This window comes from Phocoena sinus, chromosome 8 (genome assembly GCF_008692025.1).
Source record: "Phocoena sinus isolate mPhoSin1 chromosome 8, mPhoSin1.pri, whole genome shotgun sequence".
NCBI lineage: Eukaryota > Metazoa > Chordata > Mammalia > Artiodactyla > Phocoenidae > Phocoena > Phocoena sinus.
Genome location: NC_045770.1, coordinates 71998666 through 72025105, shown reverse-complemented (window position 1 = coordinate 72025105; position 26440 = coordinate 71998666). Strand labels below are relative to the sequence as shown.

The window sequence follows — 26440 nt, the reverse complement described above, 5'->3', positions numbered from 1 at the left end:
TATATATTTTAATGGCACACCCCCACCTTCCCACTAACCTTGAAATCCAGAAATCTCAGAGTGCTGTGTATCTCCTCCCGTTCCCTTTCTCTTACGTCAAATGGGGTGCCAAGCCTTGCAAATTCTTGCCCCCCTGCAACAACTTCAACCTTGGCTTTAGCTGATGCCTCTTAGGCTTGTGTCACTATAGTGGCTTCCTGCCTTCCTTCCCTTTTCACTTACTCCTGTGACTTTGCTTGTCCCCTCTCCCACTCCTAGAACCTTCTCCCTGTCAGTAAGATGGGGCTGTTGGGAGGGGAAACAGAATACTGCATAGAGAATGCTTAGAACAGTATATAGAGAGTTCCTAGAACAGAATGCTTAGGCACATAGTAGTGCTGGGGAGGGAAGTGATAGGTATGAGTATTATTATTACTGGCCCCCTGCAATCCTTTGCCAAATGTACCATCCCCCAAACACTCATTTCATCAGGCCCCACCCCTGCCCAAAAGTCTGCAGTCTCCCCATGGTCTATGTAGCAGTGGTTCCTAAAGTGAGCATGCAAGATGAATTGCCAGGGTGTGGGAAGAGAAAATTCTGACTTCTTTTATGTTTTTATCTCATTGTTTTAAATTTTCTACTTTTGGAGTGTGTTTTCACTATATAGTTTTGAATAAAGGTACCTTTATAATTCCCATATGTGTATAATGTAAGTGTATACTTTAATAAATAAATGAATATACATGTATTAGAGGTATGTTAAAAATATTTTGCTGATAAGGGAGTGCAAGCAAACGAGTCTGGAAGGTGAGGTCCAGACCGTGAGCCTGGCGTTGCCCTGAGGTGGCCCCAGCCTGGCAGCCCCGACTCACCTCTGCAGCCCTGCCTCATGACCCTCCCTCTCTCCACCTGCCCCACCTTGTGCCTTTGGATTTCTGTCGTTGCTTATCCCCTCTCCCCACTCCTGGAACGTTTTCCCTGATCTTCCCGTTTTCTTTTCCTTTCCAGAAGTTCACCTTAACTCCACTTGTTCCATCAAGCCTGCCGGGGCAATTCCAGCTTGGAATGCTCCCTCCAAGCTCCCTAGACAGTCTTTGTCAATACCACTCATCTGGCCCCGTTGTTTTCTCCATTGCGTTGGGACCCTTGGCCATGTATATTTCTTGGCTCCCTAGTTATTCTGTTAATTTTCGCATGCGTGTGCCTTTAAATTATATTTTACTTGCTGACTTTATTTTGAGCTGTTTGTCATTTCTCCCATTTATCTGGAGACACATACCTATACTCGTTGGATGGCATTAATGTATCTATTTTTTGTCACAGTAATATATAATTATTATTTAAGGTAGATTCATTTGTCATACATTTGGGATCTGAATGTCCTTGGATTTGCCAGCTTGCTTCAGCTCGAGGCAGACATTTATCTACAGTGCATTAATGAACATCTTTTGTATGTGGATTCATTGTTTTCTTTTGCTCCAGGTGACCTAAAAAAATCATAATCCTTGTGTTTAATGCCTTTATTTCACTGCTTATAGTTCTGAGGTCTGCATGGTCTCTTGGGAAGGAGGCCATTCTAGTGAGGAAAGCTGGGTGGTACACAGAACATATCCATTTAATCTGAGTTTCCCCCCCTCCTCAAACACTGTCAGAATGGCTGTTTCATCAGCCAGGTTTCATCAGTTTGTGACAGCAGCTGTGCAATCATTGGATCTGCCATTGGTCTTGGAATCAGAAGACAGAGGATTTATAATTTGCTTTTACCACTGGCTGGGTTTTTCTGGACTTGATCAAGTCACTTAACCTCTCAAATCTCCTCTGTAAAATAAGCTTAATAATCTATACTTCACAGAATTTTTATGAGGATTAATTGAGATATTGTCTGTTAATGTGCTGAGCTTCTGGGAGGTGGTCAATAAATGTCTGTTTAAAGGAAAAAGAAAAGAGCCTCCTCTGTCCCTGTGAGCCTTCTGATGCAGAGTATATTTTGGGGAGAAGCAGACAGACAGCTTCAGGGAGTGTACCTACCTGACTGTACAAACTTAGGTCGGAACCCAAAGGCTGGCCATCCAGTCAGCCTGGTTGTCTGTAATAAAATGTCTGTGGCCTCCCCAGGGAGCATGAAGATTAATTAGTTCATCTTTGTAAAGTGCTTTGAAGGTGAAAAGTGCTACATAAGTGGAATGGTTGAATTGTTATTGAAAATGTAATCATGGTAGCACCATATTCTGGCAGTCTTGCCTGTCTTGGACATCAATAATCAATAGCAGAGGAGGTTCTAAGATGTTTTACTTGATAAGAAAGGATTCACGGTGGGGTTTGTGATAACATAATTCTTTCTGTAGTCTTGCAGTTAGCAACTTGCCAGTTCTTCTCAGCAGAGGAACGCTAGGATCCTAAGAAGTAACAGTCTCATCCTCTGGCTTCTTGGGAATCTCTCTGCTAAGGCAGTCTGGTTGTAAATCCCAGCCAGCTCAAGCAGAGGGACAGTTTGCCAGCTTGGGATGCTTTGTGGGTCCTGGGCACATGAGCTTTTTTGGGGGCTAATCCTACAGAAGTGAAGCAAGTGTGTTTATGCAGTGATTTGGGCCAGTGTGATTAACCAATACAGAGTGGTACCATGAGCTGGTAGAAGGAGTGTGGCTTAACTGTGTGACCCTGGGCTGGTCACTCCTTTGAACCTTAATTTTCCCACCTGTTAAATGGGATCCTAGTAGTTGATGAGTACAGTAGTAAAGGTAGATCAGAGGAGGGAGGGTTTCACCCGTTCTGTGGAGAATTAAGAAGTCAAGAAAGGTTTTGCAAAACTGGTGGTCCATGAGCTGGACTCTGAAGGTTGAGCCATAGTTTATCAAATGAATGATGTAAGGAAAGGGCATCCATGGCAAAAGGAATAACACTTGTGAGGCCATGAAATAACACATCTGAATGGACCCTCTCCCTGTTCTTGTAATATATATGGTACCCCATGGGCTGCACAGACTTTGTTCCCTCTTCGAGGAAGCCTGGAAGAACTTCTTGGTGTCTATTTTGGTGTCCGTGAGCAGATTGATCCTGAGAACTGTATCCCTGCAGAGCCCTGTACCCCTTCAAAATTCTGACATTTCCCCTATGAGTCTCTGGTTGTTTTTTAACTGACACTATAAACCATATGTTGAATGTGGGACCAGATGAAGCTTTGATACTAAACACAGAGTATGTAGTAGATTTGTCTAGAATTTAATATGCATTACTTGGTGTTTTGTCTCTTAAGCAAAGTTTCTCTTTGTTAAAATAAACATGTATAAAGAATTTATACAGCGCACATGGTTATGCATATTTATTGCAGAGAATCTGTTAATAATCTATGCCTCATCAGATTTTGCGTTTCTGTTGAAATAACAAATGTGGCACTTGGTACAGCTGAATAAGTTTGGTGAATTCTCTCTTATCTGGGAGAAAAAAGGCCATTTCTTTTTTTCAAACTTCATTTTCTTCATTCGTCTTTAGCACTGGCCAGCTTCCCAGATGGTGCATCTGGGGGACTGAATGCTTTTCTGGCTGTAAATGATTTTGTCTTTTTTTTTTCCTTCTCTCACTCCCTTCCCTCTAGCACACATAGGCACTCACCTTGGGACTATTAGAATTGCTCCTGTGGGTAAGAGCATAGACTCTGAAAGGTCCTCGATGTTACATGGAGGGAAAAACACATGAAACTGGCCATTAATTGAGCTCAGAGTAAGGCCCTGAGAGACTGTGGCCTGGGGCAAGTCCGGAGCCTGGGGAACCTCAAGGTGGCTGACAGAGGGCTCTGGATTGGGTGAGAGGGAGGGGAGCCTGAGAACAGACATCCTCTGTCCCTGCAAAGTACAAGGAGGGTGTGGGGGAGGGGAGAGGGTGCATAGGCCATACAATGCCCTTGAGGTGTTCTCTGTGGCCATGTCCATATCTGTTAAAATGCAGGAACCCAACCTGTAGAAGTAGCCTCTGTTGGAATCCAACTTTGGCACTCAGCCCTTGTTTGATCTTGGTCAAGTCATACATCTCACCTCTCTGAACTTCAGTTCCCACATCTATAAACACGTGAATATGCACACTTTCTTTACAAGAAGATAGGAAGGCTCCTGCTACATAGTAGTTGGTACCAAAATTAATGATCATACTTTCTCTTGTAATTCTTCTCTTACCCATGAGAGCACAGCTGTGGAATATAGCCTTAATTCAAATAATTTTTTTTTCTTTTTTTAGAAACTGGCAAGGTGTTTACCTGGGGCCGAGCAGACTACGGTCAACTGGGGAGGACATTGGAGTCTCATGAAGGCTGGAAACCAAAGAAGCAGGATCCATCCCTCCGCTGCTCCAGGCCATCAAAGAGCACACCTTCCTCTCTGCATTGCTTAACGGGAGCAACTGAGGTAGGAAGTGACCTCTTTCCGCAGAGGTGATGTGTTTCTTTTCCTTATCTTTCAGGGGAGCATTCACTGAGAGCCTACCTGTGTGCTTATAGTTTAGGCCTTATGGTGGGTTCCATGCAGAAGCCTGAAGGGGTCCTTGCTTCAAGTTGCTCGGGTTTAATATGGTAGAAAAGGCAGTTACCTGGATACCTGTGCCGCAGGGCAGACTGTGTGTGACTCCTTCAAAGGTTCCAGGGACTCTGGATCCACTTCAGAGAGTGAGAGATGAGTTCAGGGTACAGGACTGGGTTCGGCTTTGTGGAGGACACGGCTTTGAGCTGTGCCTTGGAGGATGGGGAGACTTGAGCAGGCACTGTGAGAGAGAGGAGGACTTTCCAATGGGCACAGCAGCTGGAGCAAAGTCAGGGGAGTGGGAAAGGGAAGAAAGTGTTTGGGGAGCACTGTTAGTTCTGTCTGGCTGGAGCACGGTGTGTCTGTGGGGCTGAATATGAAGTAATGTCAGAAGGTTGGAACCTGATCAGAGGGGCCGTTAATACTAAGCTGAGTATTTTGCTCTTCTGTTTATATTTCCCAGTGTAGAAAACATGGTAGTTCAGTTGTTTATTCAAGCCCCTTTAGTTCCCTGAAATGTCTTGAATTTCTGTATTTAAGGCAGGAGTCTTAATTTCTCCAGGGTATGTGTTTCTGTTACTAAATTTTACTTTACTGCTGTCCTTAAAAAAAAAAAGAAAAAGAAAGGGCTAGGTTTTTCAGAAGAATGGGGATGGCCACTCAGGAAATGTGCCTCTGAACCCAAGTTGGCTTAATGAAGGAATTCAGCCTTCATTCAGTCTGTCAAAAAAAAATTAGAGCTTCCCTGGTGGCGCAGTGGTTGAGAGTCCGCCTGCTGATGCAGGGGACACGGGTTCGTGCCCTGGTCTGGGAAGATCCCACATGCCGCGGGGCGGCTGGGCCCGTGAGCCATGGCCACTGGGCCTGCGCGTCCGGAGCCTGTGCTCCGCAATGGGAGAGGCCACGACAGTGAGAGGCCCGCGTACCGCAAAAAAAAAAAAAAAAAAAAATTAATAAACTAGTGAGACTTCTGTAATTAGCATCAGACTAATTACAACCCTCTCCATACCTAGAGGGCTTCCCTTCCCCTGGGGCCTGCCTGGCCTCCTCCTTCCGGGTATGTAGGACGGTTCTCAATTTCTGCCTTACATCCCAGCCCTGGTCCTCCTGGGCCTTTCCTTGGTGCTGGGTTGAGTCAGTCTGTCTGTCTCTTTTTCTTTAATTGTAAAGGCACTGAACAACACCACAAGGACAATTTAGACATGGTAATACTAGTAATAAAACCACCCATAATCTTACCACCCTAACACAACTATATTCCTTTTCTGCGTATACACATGTACATACTATACAAAGTTATAGTGGTGGCATTTATAATGTTTTCTATTCAGTGGTAATTTATTTTATCACAAATACTTTGTTTTGTCTTGGTCTTTAAAGATCATTTAAAATGGCTGTATAATATATGATTTGAAGATTCTGGGATTTTCCAAGTCATTCTGTGAATGTTGGACATTTAGATCATTTCCCTTTTTTTTGGTCACTGTAGTGAACTCTGCAGTGAATACCCTGTTGAACTGTTTCTTTAAGGCAAAATCTTGGGAATGAAATTGCAGGGGCAAAGGCCATGAGCATCTTCATGGCTTTTGCTGTATTTCTCTAGATTCTGTTTGAAAGAAGTTGACTCCAGTGAAAGAGGGAACGCAGTACTTAAGCTAGTACTGTCTGCTTAGTGAGGGAAGGTGCTGAGAGCTTGATATATGGTGCTTTAGACTCTTTAGCTTTCCTTTTCTTTCCCAGAACACTTAAGACTTTGTGGTCAGGTAGCACAGCAGAGGCATAGAGGCTTCATGGATTTTTCTGAATCTCTGGTTTTATTGGTAAGATGAGGGTAATAATACCTACCACAGAAGGTCATCGATAAGGATTACATGCCAAGTTCTTGGCACTCTCCAGGCACTCAGTAACTCTTGGGTCCTTTCTCTTCTTCCCTTTGGAACCTTTGAATGCTGTGTGGTGGCCACACTGTGCAGCACTGCAACAGACATGGCCAGTGTAAGCATATAGCCAAAGAGCCTCACATTGATGTGACTTAAATTATTTAGCTTCTTGGCAGGGCAATGTGAGGAGTCGGCTTGAGCCCCGAGCCCTATGGCAGCTTCATTTTTGTCCTCCCCTCCATCTGTGCTCTGGTTTCTGGGGAGCTGGTGCTCATGTGTGTTCTCACTGGTCTCACTGCAGGTTCAGACCCCAGGCTGTTTCCTGCTGGTAGACTGGGTCTGGGAATTCTCTCTGCTGTTCATGTCCCGGTCTGGCCTGTCAGGCAACTATTTGCTGGAGGGCCAGAGCTATAAGCTGCTAGGGGTGCGTTCACCTTGGAAAAGACAAGAGCTGTGCTAAACTGTGTGATACCCTGGCAGGAGCTTGGCCAGGGAGGTGCACAGACACCTGGGGAGACAGGAACAGCCTTGGACTAAACTGGTAACCTGACCTTCAAGGACCTGAGTGTCCCATAGCTGGCCGGTTACCTTCTTCTATATCCAGGGATAAGCAGAGGGAGGAGTGAGCTGTCTGGGCTGAGGCCTCAGGTAGGATGTCTGCCCAGAAGGGTCCAGAGAGACAGCCAAGTTGGAGGGGAAAGCACAGGTAGACAGAGCTGGACTGTGGTATGACCAGCCCTTCCCATGAACAAAAGAAAGAAAATAAACACAATGTTACCTGGTGGTTATTATGGTCCAGGCAGCATGCTAAATGCTTTACATATATTCTTTCCTTTTCACAATAAGCTTGGGCACAGGTGTTATAATCACTGCTTTAAGAATAAGGAGACTAATGGGTAAGTCACTGGCCTTGGATCACATACTAGGTAAACAGTGGGGCTGGGGCTTGGACTTGAGGAACTTGAAGCTCACATACGTTCTGTATGGATGAAGTAACGGTGCATATGTACCCTCACCTGCACGAAAGTTCCGGGAGTCAGGGTCTCTGATTACCTGAGAGTCTCAGTTCTTTTCTTCTGAGCCATGTCTCATCTCTAGCCTGAGAAAGACTGAGATTTTAAACCAGATGGGCCTTTGTTCAATGTTCTTACGGTGCTGAAGACTGTATGTTTTGTGCACTGTCAGCTTTGCCTTAGGTACTGGCCCTCTCTAGCCCCTCTTGGAAAATTCCAGGGAGAGCACCGTGGTTGGGATTACCCCCATGCGCATGTCAGGGCAGGGTGCGTGTGAACGCACTGTTCGTTTGCTCTCTGACAGCAAACATACACACCAGCAGCTTTTTGCTTTCCAAGCTCCTGGTGGGGTGCTCCCTGGCCATTTCCTGTGGAACATTGGCTCCGAAGTCCACTCAAAGGTGGAAGCCTGCACTTCACAGGAAGAAGTGCCTGTACTCAGTGGGTACAGTGGGGCTCCCCTAAGATTCTGAAGCAGCTACAGCAGGGTATCTGGTGTGTTAGTGGGACCATCAGGAGGCCTGGTTAGTGGGACGGTCAGGAGGTCAACAGCCTCTGGGGGACAAGGTCTGGATTGGGGGTCAGAAGGCCTGGGTTCTAGCCATGGTTCTGCCCTGACTGGGTGAACTTGGGCAAACCCCTTTCCTCCTTACCCTTAGTTCCCTGATAGGTAGCTTGAGGTTGTTAGACCAGGTGATTCCTATAAAGTTTCTCATAGATCTAAGAGTCCGGACTTCCATCTCTGATTCTTATTTTATGGAAACGATCACTACTTAAATTTGTAATGACTCCTGCCTCTAGAGTCCCTTGGTGTCATAGCCAAGATCACTCAACCCCAAGCTGCTGGCTCAACTTTGGCAGACCTGGGAATGTTAACTAATCTAGAAGTTCCAGACTTCAGTACCGCTTGAGCCTTGCTCTGCCTCTTTGCCTTGGCTCTGTTCTCTGCCCTTGTTCCTTGTCCCTAGGGCTTCCTGTTCCATCTTAGGTCACTGGGACTTAGTATGATGCTCCCACCTGGCCCTCCCAGGACTTGCAGTTTGGCTTTGACTCCCGTCCCTGTGGCTGTGACCTTATTGCTGGGAACAGGCAGACCTTGGTGACTCTACCTTCCTGGATTCTCCTCCTGCCACCCCCTCCACTGGCTCTGTGCCTGCTGTCCCACCTGTGTGCGTGTCTCCTGGGTTTACCCCCTTCTTGGCTTTGGGTTCTTGTCCATTCCTTGTCAACCCAGTGAACATTGGTTGACACTTACCATACACTTGCTTTGACCACACACTGGTGGTGGGTGGGGAAGTGGATACAAAGATAAAGAATAATCTTTGCCCTCAAAGAACTTCCACGTACGTAAATAAATTCCTTACCCTATAGAGTGAAAAGTGCTGTTAGAGGTGTGTACGAAAGGCTAAGGGAGCAGTGAAGATGGAATAATTTATTCTGAAGACACTAACAAAAAGAAGTGTTTGGACTGGGTTCTTAAAAATGAGTAGGAGTTTAGCAAAGGGAGAAGGACATTCCAGGCAGAGGGGACAACACGAGCTAAGGCTGTGAATCTGGATCTGCTTTTAGCTCCTGGTACAGTCGGGATGCCTGTCCCTTCCAGTGGTCCAGCCTAGTTTTGTAGTCTGGCTGCCTGTTTCACCTGCCCCATCACTGCCATCCATCCTTCTGATAGGAGTATGTCTAAAGGAAAATAACTCTTGCATACGTTATCTCTTTTGATCCCAGGGTGATGCTGTGAAATAGGCCAGAATAGGAATGATTACCCTTCTTTTATAATTGAGGAAACTGAGGCCCAGAGAGGCTAGCTGGGAATTAGGAGAAGACCTGAGACAAAGAACCTTCCCGGTGTTTCTGAGAACCTTGCTCTGGGCTCAGTCTGCAGCCATGGTCCTGAGTCATGTTCCTGGTTTGAATTCTGCCCACGTTTGGTTGAGGAGCACCAAATCCCAGTCAGGGAGCTCAGTGCACACGTGCACGTGTGTGCATACACGCAGCCATTGGAGCAACAGCAGGAAACGTGGAAATAAACTAGAGTCGAACCAGGGATTGGGTAATTGTCAAGCCCAAATGCCACCAGCCCTCATTTTGCTGCAGGACTAAAACTGTTTGTTGGAGAATCAGCCTGTGCACAGGGTCTAAGTGAAATCTGTCAGAATGAGTGGGAAAGAAGCTATTTTTAGTTTGCAGAGTCACTCACTCCGCTGTGTTAGCTGAGGTTTGAGCCAGTCCCCTACGCTTTCCACAGTGTTATTTCTGAAGGAGAAATACCACTGGAATGCTGTGTAAAACACATTAACGAACCTGGAAGTTTCCAGGGTGTCTTTGTCCTGCAGCTCCCTCGGAAGGCTGCCTTTCCTGAATGACCTTCCTCCTTTCCTATATTTAATGCATTTCTAATTTTAAGTTTGTGTCAAGACTGTGGGACTTCAGTGCCCTAAATAACACAGAAATCTACCACCAGCGATCAGCTGAGTCCGGAGGGCTCTGACAGATGAACACAACCTGAAAAAGCCTCCCCAAGTAGCTCCCTGGTAAGTATCCACATCATCATCGCTCTTCTCAGAGGGGCAGTAGGCCTCTGAGACCATGGCGGCCAGGCTGCCCAAACCTTCCAGGTGTGGTGGTTTCAGAGGCCTCCTCAAATGGGGTGGCAGTGTTCATCCAAACACGGTTTTGCTGGAGATTAGAGAAGCTAGCACATCTGTGCTGTAGCTGCTGACCTAACGGGGAGAAAAACACAAAACAAACCTCAAAGCAGGGGACTGGATTTGTCCGTGTGAACACTCAGGAGAGAGAAAGAGCCACCAGCCAGGGCTGTTTTGTTTGAAAGAGATGGTAAAGCATCTGATACAGAAGCATTTATTTACTACCTGCTGTTTTCTTTTATTTGTATTTATCATCTCTTCTCACTGAAACATAATATCCAGGAGGGCACGGGCCCTCGTCATCTTATTCAAAGCTGTGTTCCCAGTGTCTGGAATAGCTCCCGGCACCTCATAGGTGCTTAGTGGATGTTTACTGACTGAGCACATGAGAAAGAGGTGGTCTCAGAGGGTGAGACCCTTTACAGCTCCTCTTCTCTCTCTCTGTCGCTGTAGTCTGTGCCTCTCAATCCCAGGCCAGTTCCGGAATAGGCATTTCCATGTTCTTAGGCATTTGGGCATCAAATGTCATGCAGAGCCAGAGGACAGGCACCGATGCTGCAATGTGTCCAAACAACCCAGAAGTTTCTTATGAAGTCTGTTGATGGTGAGGCTTCTAGTCCTTTAGTGCTTTCCAATTTACCAAGTGCTTTCACGCCTATTCATCTTCACTTTTTCTTCTTTTATCTGGAAAATGCTTATGTGTGCCCGTCTGTCCGAGCACTACATTCGCCGAATGTGGGGAGCAGAGAAGAGTGGGACGGATCCTGTCTTAGGAGCTTGTGAGCTGGTGGCAGAACTAAGATAAGTTCATTGCAGGACAAGCAGAATGTGACAGAGGCTGTGAGAGAGTCTGACATTGAAACCATGTTGATCCCATCCCTTCCCCTATCCTTGGGGACCTTTTCTTTCTTGCACTTTTAGTCCCTGTGGTTCTGTTGGACTCTGCAGGGTTGGGCTCAGGGCGGTTGCGGTGGAGGTGGTGACTGGAAAGCCTTCCTGAGTTGGAAGCTTTGACATTAAATTAGTTCTCAAGGGAGCTAATGTGAAGTAACAAGGCAATCTTGGCAAGAACTTGCATTGAGAGGAAAGCAGAGGAAGAGCAGCCAGAAAGAGACTGAGTATTGACAAGAGAGGGAGAAAGCAAGCCAGGAGCTGCAGTGTCGCAGAAGCCGAAGGGATTTCAGCAGGGAGGTCAGGGAGCTTGGAGACTGAGACAAGACCACTGGCCTTGGTGTTGGGGAGGGGTGGTGACGCTTCTGAGAGCAGCTTCGAAGGACATGGGGCGAATGAAAGGGTGAGGAGAAATACAGGCTGCAGGTGCAAACAACAGAATCGAGAGATTCGGTGGTCAAAGGAGGATGGGCACGAGCTCAGGAACTCGAAAGGAGAGCTTGGTTCAAGTTAGTTTTGTAAGCTCGGGGAACCTGAGGTGGGTCAGAAGGCTGAAAGCAAGGATTAGAGAGAGGGAAAGAAAGAGAGAGAAAGCTTCTGAGGACAGATGCAAGAGGGAGGCAGGATGGCTGGAGCAAGGCCTCCAAGGAGATGAGGGAGAGGAGGGAAATCACCGTGAAGGGGTTAGTTCTGACAAGAAGGAAGGATCCTTTTCTTTCAGGACAGGAGTAAAGAGAAAAGGGGATATGGGAAGATGGAAGCTTCCGGGTGGAGAAGAGCAATCCTTTCACTGAAGTGTGTGTACCCTTTGTTGTCATGTTTTATGTTAGTTTTATTTATTTATTCAGTAAATGTTTACTGCATCCTACTGTGGGCAGCACCGTACAGTGTGCCAAGAATTCACAACAGAAAGACAAAGTTGCTGCCCAATGCTGGGATACCGTGTTTATTAGCAATACAGTACTCATTAACATGTCCGTCTCTAAATCAAACCTAGAGTCTTTTGAAGGCCCACACTGTCTTATTTATCTTTGCATAATTAGGGCCAGGCTCGGTACAAAGTAAACGATCAGCAGAAGTGTGCTGAAACCGTGTGAGAGCGCCTGTTGGGTGGCTTAAATCTTCCTGCTTAGATTGAAAGACAAATTGTCTGCCTGCGTGTTGAGGTTACTGCAGGGAGGCCTCCATGGAGGGGCTGGTTTGCTTTACTCTGTAGTGGGTGCATCCAGCACAATCTGGTAACTGCCTGGAAACGGGAGAAGAAATATTCCATTCCTGGCTCTGATCCCTGAGTGGTGGGTAGAGCAGATGTTGCTGCCCTTATTCTATGGAGGTTCAAAGAGAAAGCTGTCATGAGCTTAAGGTTATATACTACATGGCAGAACAGGGACTTGAATCTGCCTCTCAGAGCCCTCCTTCTCATAGCTAGCCCTGTGTACCAACAGCTCCCTCTCTGGACAGTTCTGATCAGAATGTGGCCCTGGGCCCTGGCTTTGGCTATCGCTGCACGGTAGTTGGGTCTGACGGAGACCTGGTAGCACCCTCCAGACTCGTAATCTGGGTCATTGTCTTATGAGGAAAAGCAGCAAGGAAAGGACTGGTGTCAGTGAGGACTGGGACAGAGACATTAACTCATGATTGTGGTAAACCCTAGTGCTTGCTAGAGTTGGAGGTATGATGGACAGAGGCTTGAATGTGGAGTGAGACCAGGGTTGGAATTTCTGCTCTGTCACCGACAACTCATATGACTTTGGGCCAGTCAAAACCTCTCCAAGCCTTAGTTTTCTCGTCTACAAAATGGGAGTACTAATATCTGCTTTACGTTGCCTACAGAGCTATTGAAAGATGCAAATAAGCTATAAAAGGGCTTTTATAAACTCTAAAGGGCTGTACAAAAGAGTTACTGTTGGGTTCATGACAAGTGAGCCACTCTATGCTTCAGACACAGGTTTTGTGATAAGTCTGAATCAGAGCTGCTCTTCTGTCTTAATCACTTGAGATCTTAGGAGCTACAAAGAACTGTCCTGGATTTTGTGATAAATACTTCTTAGAATCAGAACAAGTGAAAATATCGGAGGCCAGGTGCTTGGTAACCCACAGCCAATCTCCGTGCAGGGCCGGGGAGGGTGAATTCCTGTCTTTTGAGGTAGCCATCAGCATCAACAGCAAGGATGTCTCCGGTGCTTCCTCTCAGCAGCAGAGGAAATTCATCAGCGCTGATTTAAACTCCAGTGACCTCGTGTGTCACCACCATGCTCTGCAGCATTACGACTGCCCCAGGCCGTGCCCGGGGTCACCCTGGAGTTGACCAGCTGTCTTTTGTTGGCTTTGACCTTGAAAGCAGGGCTGTCCCAGGGTGAAAGTAAATCATGCCAAGGTTTAGAGTGAAAACAGAAGCCAACAGAGTCTTCAAAGGAGGCTGCAGTGGTTTGATGAGAGAAATACAAGGTCTGTGAAGGCTGAGTGAGCTGTAAGTGAATCGATTGGCCAGGGCACTAAAACTACCTCCATCTACACCACTGTTCCCCTAGCTTGGACCCCCATTATCTATTGCCTAGTGACAGTGACCACCCCTCAGTTGAGAACCCCTTGTCTCTAGTTTGTGCACCTTCTAGGTGCCCCCACCCAGCTGCCAAAATGATGTACTAAAATATAAATCTGATCATATTATGCTCTTATTTTAAAAAAAAGATTTTAAGAAAATATGGAGGGAGGTGGGAGAGGGATGGATTGGGAGTTTGGGATTAGCAGATGCAAACTGGTGTGTATAGGATTGATAAACAACAAGGTCCTACTGTATAGCACAGGAACTATATTCAATACCCTATGATAAGCCATAATGGAAAAGAATATGAAAGAGAATGTATATATGCATAACTGAGTCACTTTGCTGTAAGCAGTAATTAACAACATTGTAAATCAACTATACTTCAATTGAAAAAAAAAGAAAATACAGGAAGCATTCCCACAATAAACACTTATTGGAAAGGTACTATATGGAAGAAACTTAGCTGAGCCTTCTGGAAATAGAGGAGAATAAGACCCAACCTCTGCCCTCAAGAGGTAGGAGAAACACACAATCCCTAATCTCCACAGCTAGTTGTGCAAAGAATGCGGTTATTAGAGTGTGACTGTAGGCCTTGTTCACCACTGTGTCTCCATCACCTTAATTAGTGCCCAGCACACAGTAGGTACTCAGCAAATAATTATTATAGGGATGAATGTATACCTTTGCTTTTTGGCCTCCCATCTAGGATGATGTCTATAATCTCGGGCTTGTCATAAAAAGCTCTTCTTGATACCGCCCCTGTCAATATCCAGCCTCACCTTCTACCAGTCTCTCCCTTGCACCTTGCAATACATCTGTGTCAAACCAACGAAATCGTCATGTTGTTTGATACTTCTGGGTCTTTGATTCTTCTGGTTCTTCTGCTTTCCTTTGCCCTTGGCTGCTTGGACAACTACTCCCCGCCCCCCGCCTCCCCGCACCCCGCAACAATGGATAACAAGGACGATGTCTTATATTCATCTCAGTATTCCTGCCATTCAGCCTAACAGACCTGCCTCTTCTTTCTTTCTCAGTTTTTCTTTGCTTGGTGCCGTTACCCCCCTTCCTTGACTCTTGTTGGACTGCTGTCCCTGAAGCCCTTTTCCACCTTTCCTCAACCTCCCTTGTCCCTGAGACCTCTTGCGATTCCAGATCTGGCATTTGGTGGGCTGCTGGAGGCCTGGCTCCTTGGCTGTGATGAACCCTGGCCTTCCTTTTGCCTTTCTTAAATGCTTTCTCCCTCCCACACTGACCTCTCTTCCAGTTCCACTAGCACAGGAACCCTACCCTGAGCAGAGCCTGGCTTTTGCCAGTCTCATTGCCCGGGGCCTGGACTCTGTGTTCTGGACCCCTGGTCACTGTTCAGGACCTTGTTCTGAGTTCCCCAGTAGAGTGCCAAGTGTTTGATTCCAAGGGTTATTGCTGCTCAGAGCTTCCTGCTTGGAGGCCTTCTTTGATATTGGCAAGGGCCTGAATCAAGCCTCTCTCTGCCAGACCCCTTTGGGTATGTTATATTGAATGGCTGCCTTAGGAACCAAGCCTGTAGTCACCCCTCTTCCCCAAAGGTAATCCCATCCAGTTCCAGCCTCTTCTTGGCCTGCAGCGTCCTGAGCCTCTGAGGCCTTGGCTGGTAGGCGCCCCACGAGGTAGATAAAGAGAAAACATTGCTCTTGTCACTTCCAAGGAAGCAAACCAGGCCATGCTTTTGGCATGTAACCTTCAGAACCCGAAGACCGCAGGCCGTTTGGTAGTGGGACCACCAAATTATGACTAGAAGGAAGAAGTTAGTCTTTGTATGATTGTGTAATTTCCTTCTGTGATGTAGTGGTTCTCTCTGTGGGAACACTGTCAGTGCTGGTGGCCACCTCCTGCATCTGCAGATTGCTCTTTGGATGAGAGCTGTTTTTACTGGATGCCTGGTGTCATCCAAGATGGGGGGTACTGGCTGTGGGTAGCAGAAATGGAAGGAATCAGAGATGTGAAAATAGCAGCTGCTACGACAATCAATCAACAGTGAAGCTTCTGGCTTTTCAGAGGGGCCAGAAATGTAAGGAGAAAGGAAAGCAGAAGGCAGAGTGGGAGCCACTAATAGGTGCTGGGAGGCTGCTTGTAGCTGCCATGAGGACCTTCCATGGGCCACTTCAGGAGACTGAGCTGGCTGGGGACAACTGCTCATGGTTGCTGAACAAAATGTATGTGTTGTTGTAGCTAGCACTCCCAGGATTGAGTGAGGAAAGTTCCTCACTTTAGAATAATAATTTAGTCATTCTTGAGTATCTTCTCTGTAGTTTTATTTCCATGTGATCCTTTTTGTGTAAGATTTTTTTTTTTACTAGCCTGGAGCATGCACATCATTTGACGATAGAGTCTGTGTGAAGGAGCAACCAATAGAAGAAGGACTTGGGAGAATCAAGTGACTTTACATTGTCGTTTGATTCTTGGACAAACTGCTTTACTTCTCTGAACCTCTGATTTTGCAACTGTCAGATAGGATACTGCTTCTAGGCCTGCCTCTGCAAGCTGTTGTCAAAATGATTATGAATATGAAAGCATTTTATAACCGTGAAGCAACGAACAAACGTAAGTTAAGTTGGTTGACTTCTCTGTCATATGCAGTCTTCTGTGGGTTTTCAGGAAACTTCCATTTCTTGTAGCTCTTTGCAAATTGTTGTCAGTTATTAAAGAGCTGGAGTTTGATATGAATCATTTCCATGATTCTTGTGTTCCTCTTTATCCATTATTACCTGTCAGTGCATTTGAGCATTGGACTTGGAAAGTGACAACAGGGAGGACATCTAGAGTCCTACAGCTTTCTGAATGGGATGTGACTGATGGTATAAATCTCCTACAGGAAAGAGCTGAGGACTTGGGAGCAGAGAGATCTAGGGGCAGTGTCAGGGAAAAGAGTTGTTGGCCAGGTTTCTTGAGTCTTTGGCAGAGCTTCATAGAGGAGTTGAAATTTAAAGGCCGAGGGAGACTGAGTTTGGTGGGTGAGAAGATCAAGGCTTTTCAGTCTTCTGAAGGATCTATAGGAAGAGGCTGGTTCCTTCTGAGATGATAAACCTGGTGATGGTATTGGCAGGCTTGGGTATGAGCACAGAGGTTGGCAATTAAGAAAGTCTTGATGGGGAACATTAGGATTTTTAAGAAATAATAATAATGATAGCTCCTATTTGTTGAACATTGACTATGTACCACACATTGTGCACTGTATAAACATCACTTTCAATTCTTACCTCATTTCCATGGAGCAGGGTACCTCCCCATTTTGTAGATGAGGAAACCAAAACTTGGGGAAGTAACTTGTCGGAGGACACAGCTAGGGAGTGGCAGAGATAACACAGTGGCAGTGTCCTGGACTAATGGACATCCAGGTGACTGGATGGTGGTTGTTCAGGCTTGAGGGCAAAGAGGTGACTGAGAATGGTGCTCACCACCCCCTCCGAGACATCCAGATGGTGCCCGAAGAGGTAGAGCCTGTGACAGTTCCTTCTCCCCTCTTTGGTGTCTGGGCACAGACTAGGGGAGGTGAATGGTTTTCTTTCACCAGAAACTCCCACTTTAAAGCTGGGACAGTGAAGTGTGCCTTTGAAGAGTTGAGAAAGGATATTTTAGTTCCTTATGGTCCTTTCTTGGGCTTCTGTTTCCATTCATACTGGCAACTGGGATGAGTTTCGTAGTATCTCAATCCCAGCCCCCTGACCTGCAAATCCAATGGCTTCTGTTTCCATTCATACTGGCAACAGGGATGAGTTTCATAGTATCTCAATCCCAGCCCCCTTACCTGCAAATCCAAGTTGTACCACTTTACAAGGCTCAGATTAGAGCTTACCTAGTTGATTCTACTTTGGACAACTCCAGTTGCCATTTCAAATATAAACTACTTGAGGGCAGGTACCATGTCTTGGTTGCGGTTGTATCTTTTGTGCGTGGCACAGTGCCTGTCAGAAAGCAGGTGGTTGAGATTTGTTGCAGAATTGAATGGAAACCTCTCCTCACCTGTTACTATTTGATTTTGCTCTAGCATCTGAGCACCTGTGTATGGTCGTCTTCCAGAGGATAGCATATGGTGCTGGAGAGTGGGCACTGTATTTTAGGATTTGGGGGGAATGTCATACCCTGAAGGGCATGGGGCAAGGGGCTAGGTCACACAGCAGGCACTTGAAGAAGCCTCGGGGATTTGAGCTCCACCTACTCAGAAGCAGGCTTGGAGAGGTCTGCCGGCGGTGGGGATAGCTGTAGGTTGCTGACAGAGTTGTGATATATTCGTTCTGGAAGGAGAGGAATGGAAACAGAATGCTGACTCCTCCAGTTGTCTCAGCTTGAGGGTCATAGAAATATAAACATCTTTCTCAGTCTGCAGTGCTCCATTCCTCAGATGCCTATTTAAGGGGAAGAGCACAGAGGCAAGAAAATGGTACATTTCCCTTTGCACCCCTCAAGGTGAAATTTCTGCTACTGTTTGGGGACTTGTGGGAGCAGTTCCGTAGTTACTGCTGTACAATGCATTTATCATTCTGCTCCCCTGGCACATTTTGCCAAGCTGCATAATTTCCCCGTTCTTTCCTATACTCACCAGCTCCATGATGATGATGCGTGTGGTGGCCGAAGCCTTCCCGATCGGAGTTTGCGGTGTAGTGGAAAGAGCAGTGTCTCAGCTAATAATGATAGCGGGTAGCATCCACCAAGTCCCAGTGGGGTGCCGGGGTCTCTGCTAAACACTTTCTAGACATCGTCCCTTTAATCCTCGGGACAACTGAGCAGCATTGGGATTATTATTCCTCAGTTTTTAGATGAGGAGAGTGAGGCTTGGGGGTGGTCATTTGTCCAAGGCCACATGGCTAGTAAGTGAGAGAGTTGTGATTAAAATCCAGATCCTACTGCAAAGCCTATGCTGTGAAATACCAGGATTCCATTTCAAACTCGAATGTTAACTCTCTGTGGGACCTGGGATCTGAGACTCTGCTTCCTGGGCCTCAGCTTTCCAATCTGTGCAATGACAAGCAATTCCAAGGGTTCTTCCAAAGCTCTAAGGCCACTAACATTCTGGTTTCGTTAGAACTCTTCCCTATCCAGATTTCTTTTTAGCTTTAAGATTTTTTTGTTTGTTTTGTTTCGTAGTGGCAGGCTAGTTGCTATGCATTAATTCCACAGTAACAACATTAATATCAGGCAGTTAAGAGTATACATTATATAAAATAGTATGGATCAGTACTCTCCAGTAGAACTTTATATGATGATGGAAATGGTCTGTATTGGTCCAATACAGTAGCTGGTAACCACAGCTGGCTGCTGAGCGCTTGAAATGTAGTTAGTGTGACAGAGGAATTTATTTAAAATTTTATTTTATTTTAATGAATTCAAATTTAAATACCCACATGTGGCTAGTAGCTACTATATTGGACAGTACAGGTATAGATAGTATAATAATATAAAACCAAATAAAATATAGATTCTTCCATTCACATCTCATCTTTAATTTGTCTCCTATAGTCCAACTAAGTCTTATGATTTTCATGTTGATTTTTCCAGAGGTCTAACACTTGATATATTATTACATTTGTATTATGCTTTCAACTTTCAGCATACCCAAACATACAATATTGCATCATTTTTTTCCTGCCTGTGAGGCATATGGAAAAGATGGATAGTGTTATGCATTTCACAGATAAGGAAACTGATGTACAGAGGGTTAAATATGCTACCAGGAGCTAAGTAAATACTTTTTGCATGAATAGGTGACTTACCTAAAGCCAGTTTTGGAGCAGTAGAACCAGAATTGGAAACTTAGGTCTTCTGATTCTCAGTCAGAGTTTTCTTTAGTTTTCGTATCACTGGTGGGCCAAGCATGGAGAGATTCTGCTCATTAGAGATAATTCTTTTAATGTTAGGTGGGGGACTTTTTCTTTTCATTTGATATTTTTCTGTACTATTTGATTTTTAACTCCATATAGGCATCATCTTAATTATAATAATAAAATAGATATTTGGAAAAATTATATGAAATGCTATGAGGCTGCATATTGGAGCTGTTCCTATTTTGTAGATGTGAGAACTGTCATGCTAGTCAAACAGAGAGGCAGGTTTTCCATGTGTCATCTGTGGTCAGAAGAGGGTTGAATCCCATCTTGATTCCATTTCTGGTAATGGTGGAGTAGTTCTTTTGGACCAAACCCCACAGAAAGCAACTGTAAACTCAGATAAAATGTAAAAAAATAACCACCTGAAGGAAGTGGAGAGTGACCAAAAGCAGGCCCATTCTTCCCAAGTGTCAAGGTCCTGAAAGTCAGGGACAGACTGAGGAACTGTTCCAAATTGAAAGATTCTAAAGAGGTGTGGCAACTAAATGAAACATACAGTTGTGAACTGGATCCTTTTGTTGCACAGGACACTAATGGAACAATTGGTGCAATCTCAATGGAGTCTGAAGTTGTGTTGGTACTCACATACCAGTGTTAATCTTTTAGTTTGTTTTTGTTTTTGGCCACGCCACATAGCATGTGGGATCTTCGTTCCCTGACCAGGGATCGAACCTGCGCCCGCTGCGTTGGAAGCTCAGAGTCTCAACCACTGGACCGCCAGGGAAGTCCCAATTTTTTTTTTTTTTTTTTTGCGATACGCGGGCCTCTCACTGTTGTGGCCTCTCCCGTTGTGGAGCACAGGCTCCGGACGTGCAGGCTCAGCAGCCATGGCTCACGGGCCCAGCCGCTCTGCGGCATGTGGGGTCTTCCCAGACCGGGACACAAACCCGCGTCCCCTGCATCGGCAGGCAGACTCTCAACCACTGCGCCACCAGGGAAGCCCCCAATTTTTTAGTTTTGATGGTTGAATTGTTATGTAGAGAGTGTTGATGGTTTTGGTCTCAAATACACTAACATGTTTTGGAGTGATAGGGCATCAGTTTGGTAACTGGCTCAGAGATAGTTCAGAAAGAAAATGGAGAAAGAGAGGAAAGGAAATATAGAGCAAAGATGGTAAAATGTTAATATTTGGGAATATGAGTTTTCTTTATATAGTACTGCAACTTTTCTCTGCTTGAATTCATTTCAAAATAAAAAGATTTTAAGACTTCATGCTGAATTTCATCAAAAGCTTTCTGCATCTATTGAGATGATCGTATGATTTTTATTCTTTAATGTGTTAATATTATACATCACATTGATTTGCAGATATTGAACTATCCTTGAGACCCCACTTGATCATGATGTATAATCCTTTTAATGTGTTGTTGAATTCAGTTTGTTAATATTTTGTTGAGAATTTTGCGTCTGTGTTCATCAATGATACTGGCCTGTAATTTTCTTTTTTTGTGTAGTGTCTTTGTCTGGTTTTGGTATCAGGGTGATGCTGGCCTTGTAGAATGCGTTCGGAAGTGTTCCTTTTTCTGCAATTTTTGGGAATAGTTTAAGAAGATAGGTTTGGTAGAATTATGTTTGGTAGAATTCACCTGTGAAGTTGTCTGGTCCTGGACTTCTGTTTGTTGGGAGGTTTTTTATTCCTGATTCTATCTTATTACTGGTAACTGGCCTGCTCATATTTTCTATTTCTTCCTTATTCAGTCTTGGGAGATTGTACATTTCTAAGAATTTGTCCATTTCTTCTAGGTTTTCCATTTTATTGGCTGAATAATAATGAAAATTTGTGGGATGCAGATAAAGCAGTGCTTTTAGGGAAATTTACATACTTAAGTGCATATATTTGAAAGGACTAGATTCAGTGACTTAAGATTCCACCTTTAGAAGGTGGAAAAAGAAAAGTAAGCCCAAAATAAGTAGAATGAAGGAAACTATAAAGATAGGAGCAGAAATTAATGAAATAGGAAACAAAAAATAGAGAAAAATAATAAACCCAAAACAATTCTTTGAAAATATCAACAAGTATCTAGCTGGACTGATCAAGAAAAAAGAGAAAGAGATCACAAAATACCAGTATCAGAAGTGAAAGTAGGTGTGTATATATATATATATATATATATATATATATATATATATATATGGAATCCAAAAAAAAACAGAGTAGAATGGTAGTTGCCCGGTGGGAGAAATGGGGAGATGTTGGCCAAAGGGTTCAGTTATATGGGATGAATAAGTTCTGGAGATTAACGTATAGTATGGTAAGTATAGTTAATAATACTGTATTGTATACTTGCGATCTGCTAAGAGAGTAGTGTATCTTAAGTGTTCTTAACACACACACACAGTAATTATGTGAAGTGATAGATGTGCTAATTAGCTTGATTGTAGTAATCATTTACAGTGTATATGTAGATCAAATTCCATTGCACATCTTAAATACATACAATTTTTATTTGTCAATTATGCCTCAATAAAGTTGGAAAAAGTTTTAACATCCATTTGTGATAATAAATCTAATTCTGGCAAATTAGAAATAGAATGGAACTTCTGCAATCTAATAAAGGGCATTTATAGAAAGCAAATGTCATAATCAATAATGAAAAATTGAAAGTGTTCCTTTTAAGATCAGACTAAGGCAAGTGTGCCCTCTATCACCATTTTCATTCAACATTATACTGGAAGGAGGTTCCTAGTGAGTTCCATAAAGTAAGAAAAAGCAATAATAAGCTTAAAAATGAGAAAGTAATAAACCTGTTTTTATTCACAGATGACATAATCGTTGACATAGAAAATCTTAAGGAATCTATAAGATAACTTTAGATAGAACCAAGAAGTGAATTTAACAGAGTACAGAGTCAACAGTCAGAAATTGATTACATTTTTTATACAGCAACAACAAAAAATTGGAAGATCTTAAAAAATTATTTTACAATTATGTTACAAAGCATAATAAAATATTTAGGTATAAACTTAAAAAAAAATCTGAAAAGACTGTACATAAAAACTGTAAAACAGTGCTGTGAGAAGTTAAAGAAGACCTAAATAAATGGAAAGATAAATCACATTCATGGATTGAAAGACTCAGTGTTGTCAGTCCTCCCCAAATTGACTTATAGATTTAAAGCAATCCCAATCAAAATCCTAAGAGGCTTTTCTTCTGGTAGACAACGACAAGCTAATTCTAACATTTATATGGAAATGTAAAGGACCTTGAATGTCCAAAGCAGTCTTGAAAAGGAAGAAAAGTTGGAGGATTCACATACCTAACTTGAAGATTTGCTATAAAACTACAGTCTGTCAACAACAAAAATAAAAATAACTTGATTTAGAAATGAACAAAAGAACTTGAATAGGCATGTCTTCAGAGATGATGTACAAATGGCCAATAGCATATGAAAAGATGCTCAGCGTCACTAATCATTAGGGAAATGGAAATTAAAACCACAATGAGATACTACCTCATACCCATTAGGATAGCTACTATGGAAAAGAAAAGAAAAGAAAAAAAATAACAAGTGTTGGCTAGGATGTAGAGAAATTGTAACCCTCAGGCAATGTTCATGGAAATGTAAAATGGTGCAGCTGCTGTGGAAAACAGTATGGTGGTTCCTCAAAATATTAAAAGTAAAACTGCTATATAATCCAGCAATTCCACATATGGATATGTAGTCAAAAGAATTGGAAATGGGATCTTGAAGAATGTTCATAGCAGCATTACTTACAATAGCCAAAAGGTGGAAGCCACCCAAATGTTCACTGACAGATGAGTGGATGAGCAAAATGTGGTATATCCATACAATGGAATTATTACTGAGCCTGAAGGAGAAAGGAAATCCTGACACGTGCTACAGCAAGGATGAACCTTGAGGACATTATGCTAAATGAAATAAGCCAATCACAAAAAGGTAAATAGGGTGCGATTCCACTTATATGAGGTATCTAGAGTAATTAGAATAATAGACTGAAAGTAGAATCTTTATTCACTATAGCCCCAAACTGGGACCAGTCCAAGCATCCAGCAGTAGGAGAATGGATAAAGAAATGTAGTATATTCATGCAATTCAGAAGGAGTGAAGTGATACATCCAACAACATGGATGAAATCTCAAAAAAGTTCTGAGTGAAAGAAGCCTTATACAAAAGACTACATCCTGCATGATTCCATAAATATGAAATTCTAACAGACAAAACTAAAATCAATAATATATATTCAATTAGGTACATATTATCGTCTCTGTCTTACACATGGGGACACTAGAACTCAGAGAAGATAAGCACCTGGCTCAAGGCTGCACAGCAGGTCAGTGGCAGAGCTGGGCCTGCCCCCCAGATTCCCAGTCTCTTCCACTATCCCAGGTGGCCTTGTTAGCTTTCTGGGATATTAGCACATTGAGAAGAGTGCCAAAGGTGCGAGGTGGCTCAGTTTTCCTCTGACTCCTCTTTTTGGTCTGAAAAGTGGTCTTCCAGCTTCCGTGTGGAGCCTACGAGAATGGACTCAGTTGATTTGCTAGACCCCATTCTGCTTTCCTCTTCTTTGCTAGACTGGAAGAGGGAAGGAGCGGCCCGGGTGGAGAGTGTACTGTCTGCATTATTAGAAAGGTTTTCATAGGTCTCTTTCCTCTGCAGTTAACACCTTTAATTAAAAATAAAATGAACAAACAACTTTGTTCCTTCTCCTTTCCAAATATTGCTGAGAATCTTTGTGGCGTTGTTCTTGGTTGCATGTCCTGATGATGTCTAAGCACTAAGTGCAAATTGAGAAAGGGACTGAGAACGTCATTACCAAAGAGGTTTTCTCAAGGGGAATGACTGAATCTAGAATAGAACAGCCATCTGCTGCCAGATGGACAGGGCGCCACTGAGCTATGAATTTGACCCAGGGGCTGGCCTTTTCCTTGTGTTTGCACTTTGGGGATACACCTTGTGTCTTTGCTTCCTGCTGACTCATTGACTCCCCCTTCCCCACCCAGGCTGCCCGGGCCCTCAGGAGTCCTGCTGCCTGTGATGTCTAGGCAAACCCGGATGATCCAGGGAAGCCAGCAGCAGCACGCTGAGGTGGATTTTTCTGTCCACACTCAAATGCTCTTGCCTGATTTACCTTGATACTTCATTACCCTAGAAGCCGACAGGCTAGGGAGGGAGGTGGAGACAGGTCAGTGGGTGGATAAAAATCAGAGTAATGAAGTCCACCGTCCCTCTTATGTTAGGAAGAAAAAACCCTTATGTTTCCTGCCTTGTCATCCAACTTGTTTACTATGAATATATACTTTTCTACTCTCACTTCTTTCCTCTACCCTAATCTTCCTTCCTCTTTCTTCTTATCCTGCCACTCTCTCTTCCTCTCAGCCCTGCCCCACCTTCTACTCTTGTATCATTTATTTTCTGAGAATATGAAAATATGGAATGGTAGGGGGAATACAGCACATCACCAAATTCCTGCCCCTTCCCCAGGTAATAGAGGCACCATCTTAAAGAGGGAGTCAAGAATATGACATTCCCTCATTCAGAGTTTATCACATTTGTTAGACTCTGTCCCACACAGTGAACTGTCTGATGAGAGCAAGGCTACAGCCAAGCTAAGGAGGACCAAGAAACCAAGGTGAAAATGGAGCATCTTTCCCTCACACTCATCTGTTTCATCAATTCAGTCTCCTTTGATAGCCATGAGTATCCCTGCCTGTCTCCTCTGGGGAGCAGTGTGGATGATTGTAGCTTTGTTTATGCATCTCCTTAGCATTAAGATGCTATTTGTTCACTTTGTTTAACTTGGTTCTGTATCATCCATCCAGGGGGAGCAGGGCCTCTCCTGTCTCCTCATACCCTCCTTCCTAGTATGTGCTGTCATTTCCTGTTTGCCCACTGTCAATTACTCCTGAGTCCCAAGTATGAACTTCATATATCCCCATGTTGCAGTCACTGACAACTTAAAATAATGACTAAAGTCTCCTGCAATCGTGAACCCACAGGAGGTGGGAGGGTCTGGGGCTCCTCATGGTATCAGGGGTCCTAGAGTCCCTGGAGAGTCAGGGATTCTGTAATGTCACACATTGAACTGGAAGAAGTCAGGATACCCAGGCTTAGACCCTGTAACCCAGTATTCTAGCCAGTAACTTGCTGCATGGACTTCAACAAATCACTGTCCTTTGAATCTTGGTTTTCTCATTTTTCACAAGCTTTGTTGCCTGCAGGGGCATTCTGTATTTTGACCAAGCCATACAAGTACTCAGGTATATTGTTTTTTAAAACACTTGGTGGACCAAACAAATGGTGGGACAAACGAAAAACATCTGAGGGTTGTATTTGATACTCTCACTTGTCCTTTCCTCCATGCCATATCTGGACCACAGCTGCAGAGCAAAGCCTTAGGACCAGTTTAGATCCTCAGGGAAGTTAGCATGAGGACTGTATCTGAGAGTCAGTAGCAGGGGTCCTAGCGACATGTTTGCTGGGCAGAAGGGCCTTTACCACTTGGGGTGTTGGAAGCTGGTAAGGGCACAGTGGCCACTGGCTGCTAAGATTGGTCCCCTAGAGGGTCTCTCTTTCTTGGCCACTGATTGCTTGCTTTACTCCTCATAGCACATACAAGCACATGCTTAGCACAGCTAAGCCTCAGGGTACTAGGCAGGAAGGGTGGGACCAGTCCAACCCAGCTCTGCCCTGCCAACAATGCAAGACACATGCTGAAGGTGGAGGGATTTCACAGAAGGCTGTAGAATCCCAAGTTCTGAAAGTCTGACCTAATCAAGGGCCGTATGGTCACTGGGCAATGCTTGAACCCTCTCCCTGGGTATTCCATTTTAGGATAGTTCTTACTGTTAGAAAGCTCAGCCTTCATATTTGTGTTTATCACTACTCTGGGAGATAGGTAGGACAAGGATTTTTTTAAAGTAATTTTTAATTTCTTGTTGTAAAAATAGTGTGTGCTCATTGCAGAATTATAGAACACCAAGATCATCCATAATTTCACAAGTTAGCAAAAATGACTTGTAACATTCTAATGCATTTTCCCGTTTTTTTCTACATGTATTAAAAAACACAAAAAACACCACAAGATATGCATATTTTATGTTTGCTTTATATACAGATTTTCCACCTGCAATTATATGAGGAACATTTACCCCA

At 44.1% G+C, this 26440-nt stretch overlaps 1 protein-coding gene across 4 annotated transcripts in view; it reads left to right on the top strand.

Annotated features, from left to right (window-relative positions):
• SERGEF (secretion regulating guanine nucleotide exchange factor) overlaps positions 1–26440 on the top strand; it is a 228210-nt gene that overhangs the window by 43512 nt on the left and 158258 nt on the right. For all 4 annotated transcript variants that reach the window (XM_032641881.1, XM_032641882.1, XM_032641884.1 and 1 more), the window contains exon 9: positions 4207–4373. In XM_032641881.1, the coding sequence (XP_032497772.1) occupies positions 4207–4373 (167 nt within the window). The remainder of the gene's footprint in view (positions 1–4206; positions 4374–26440) is intronic.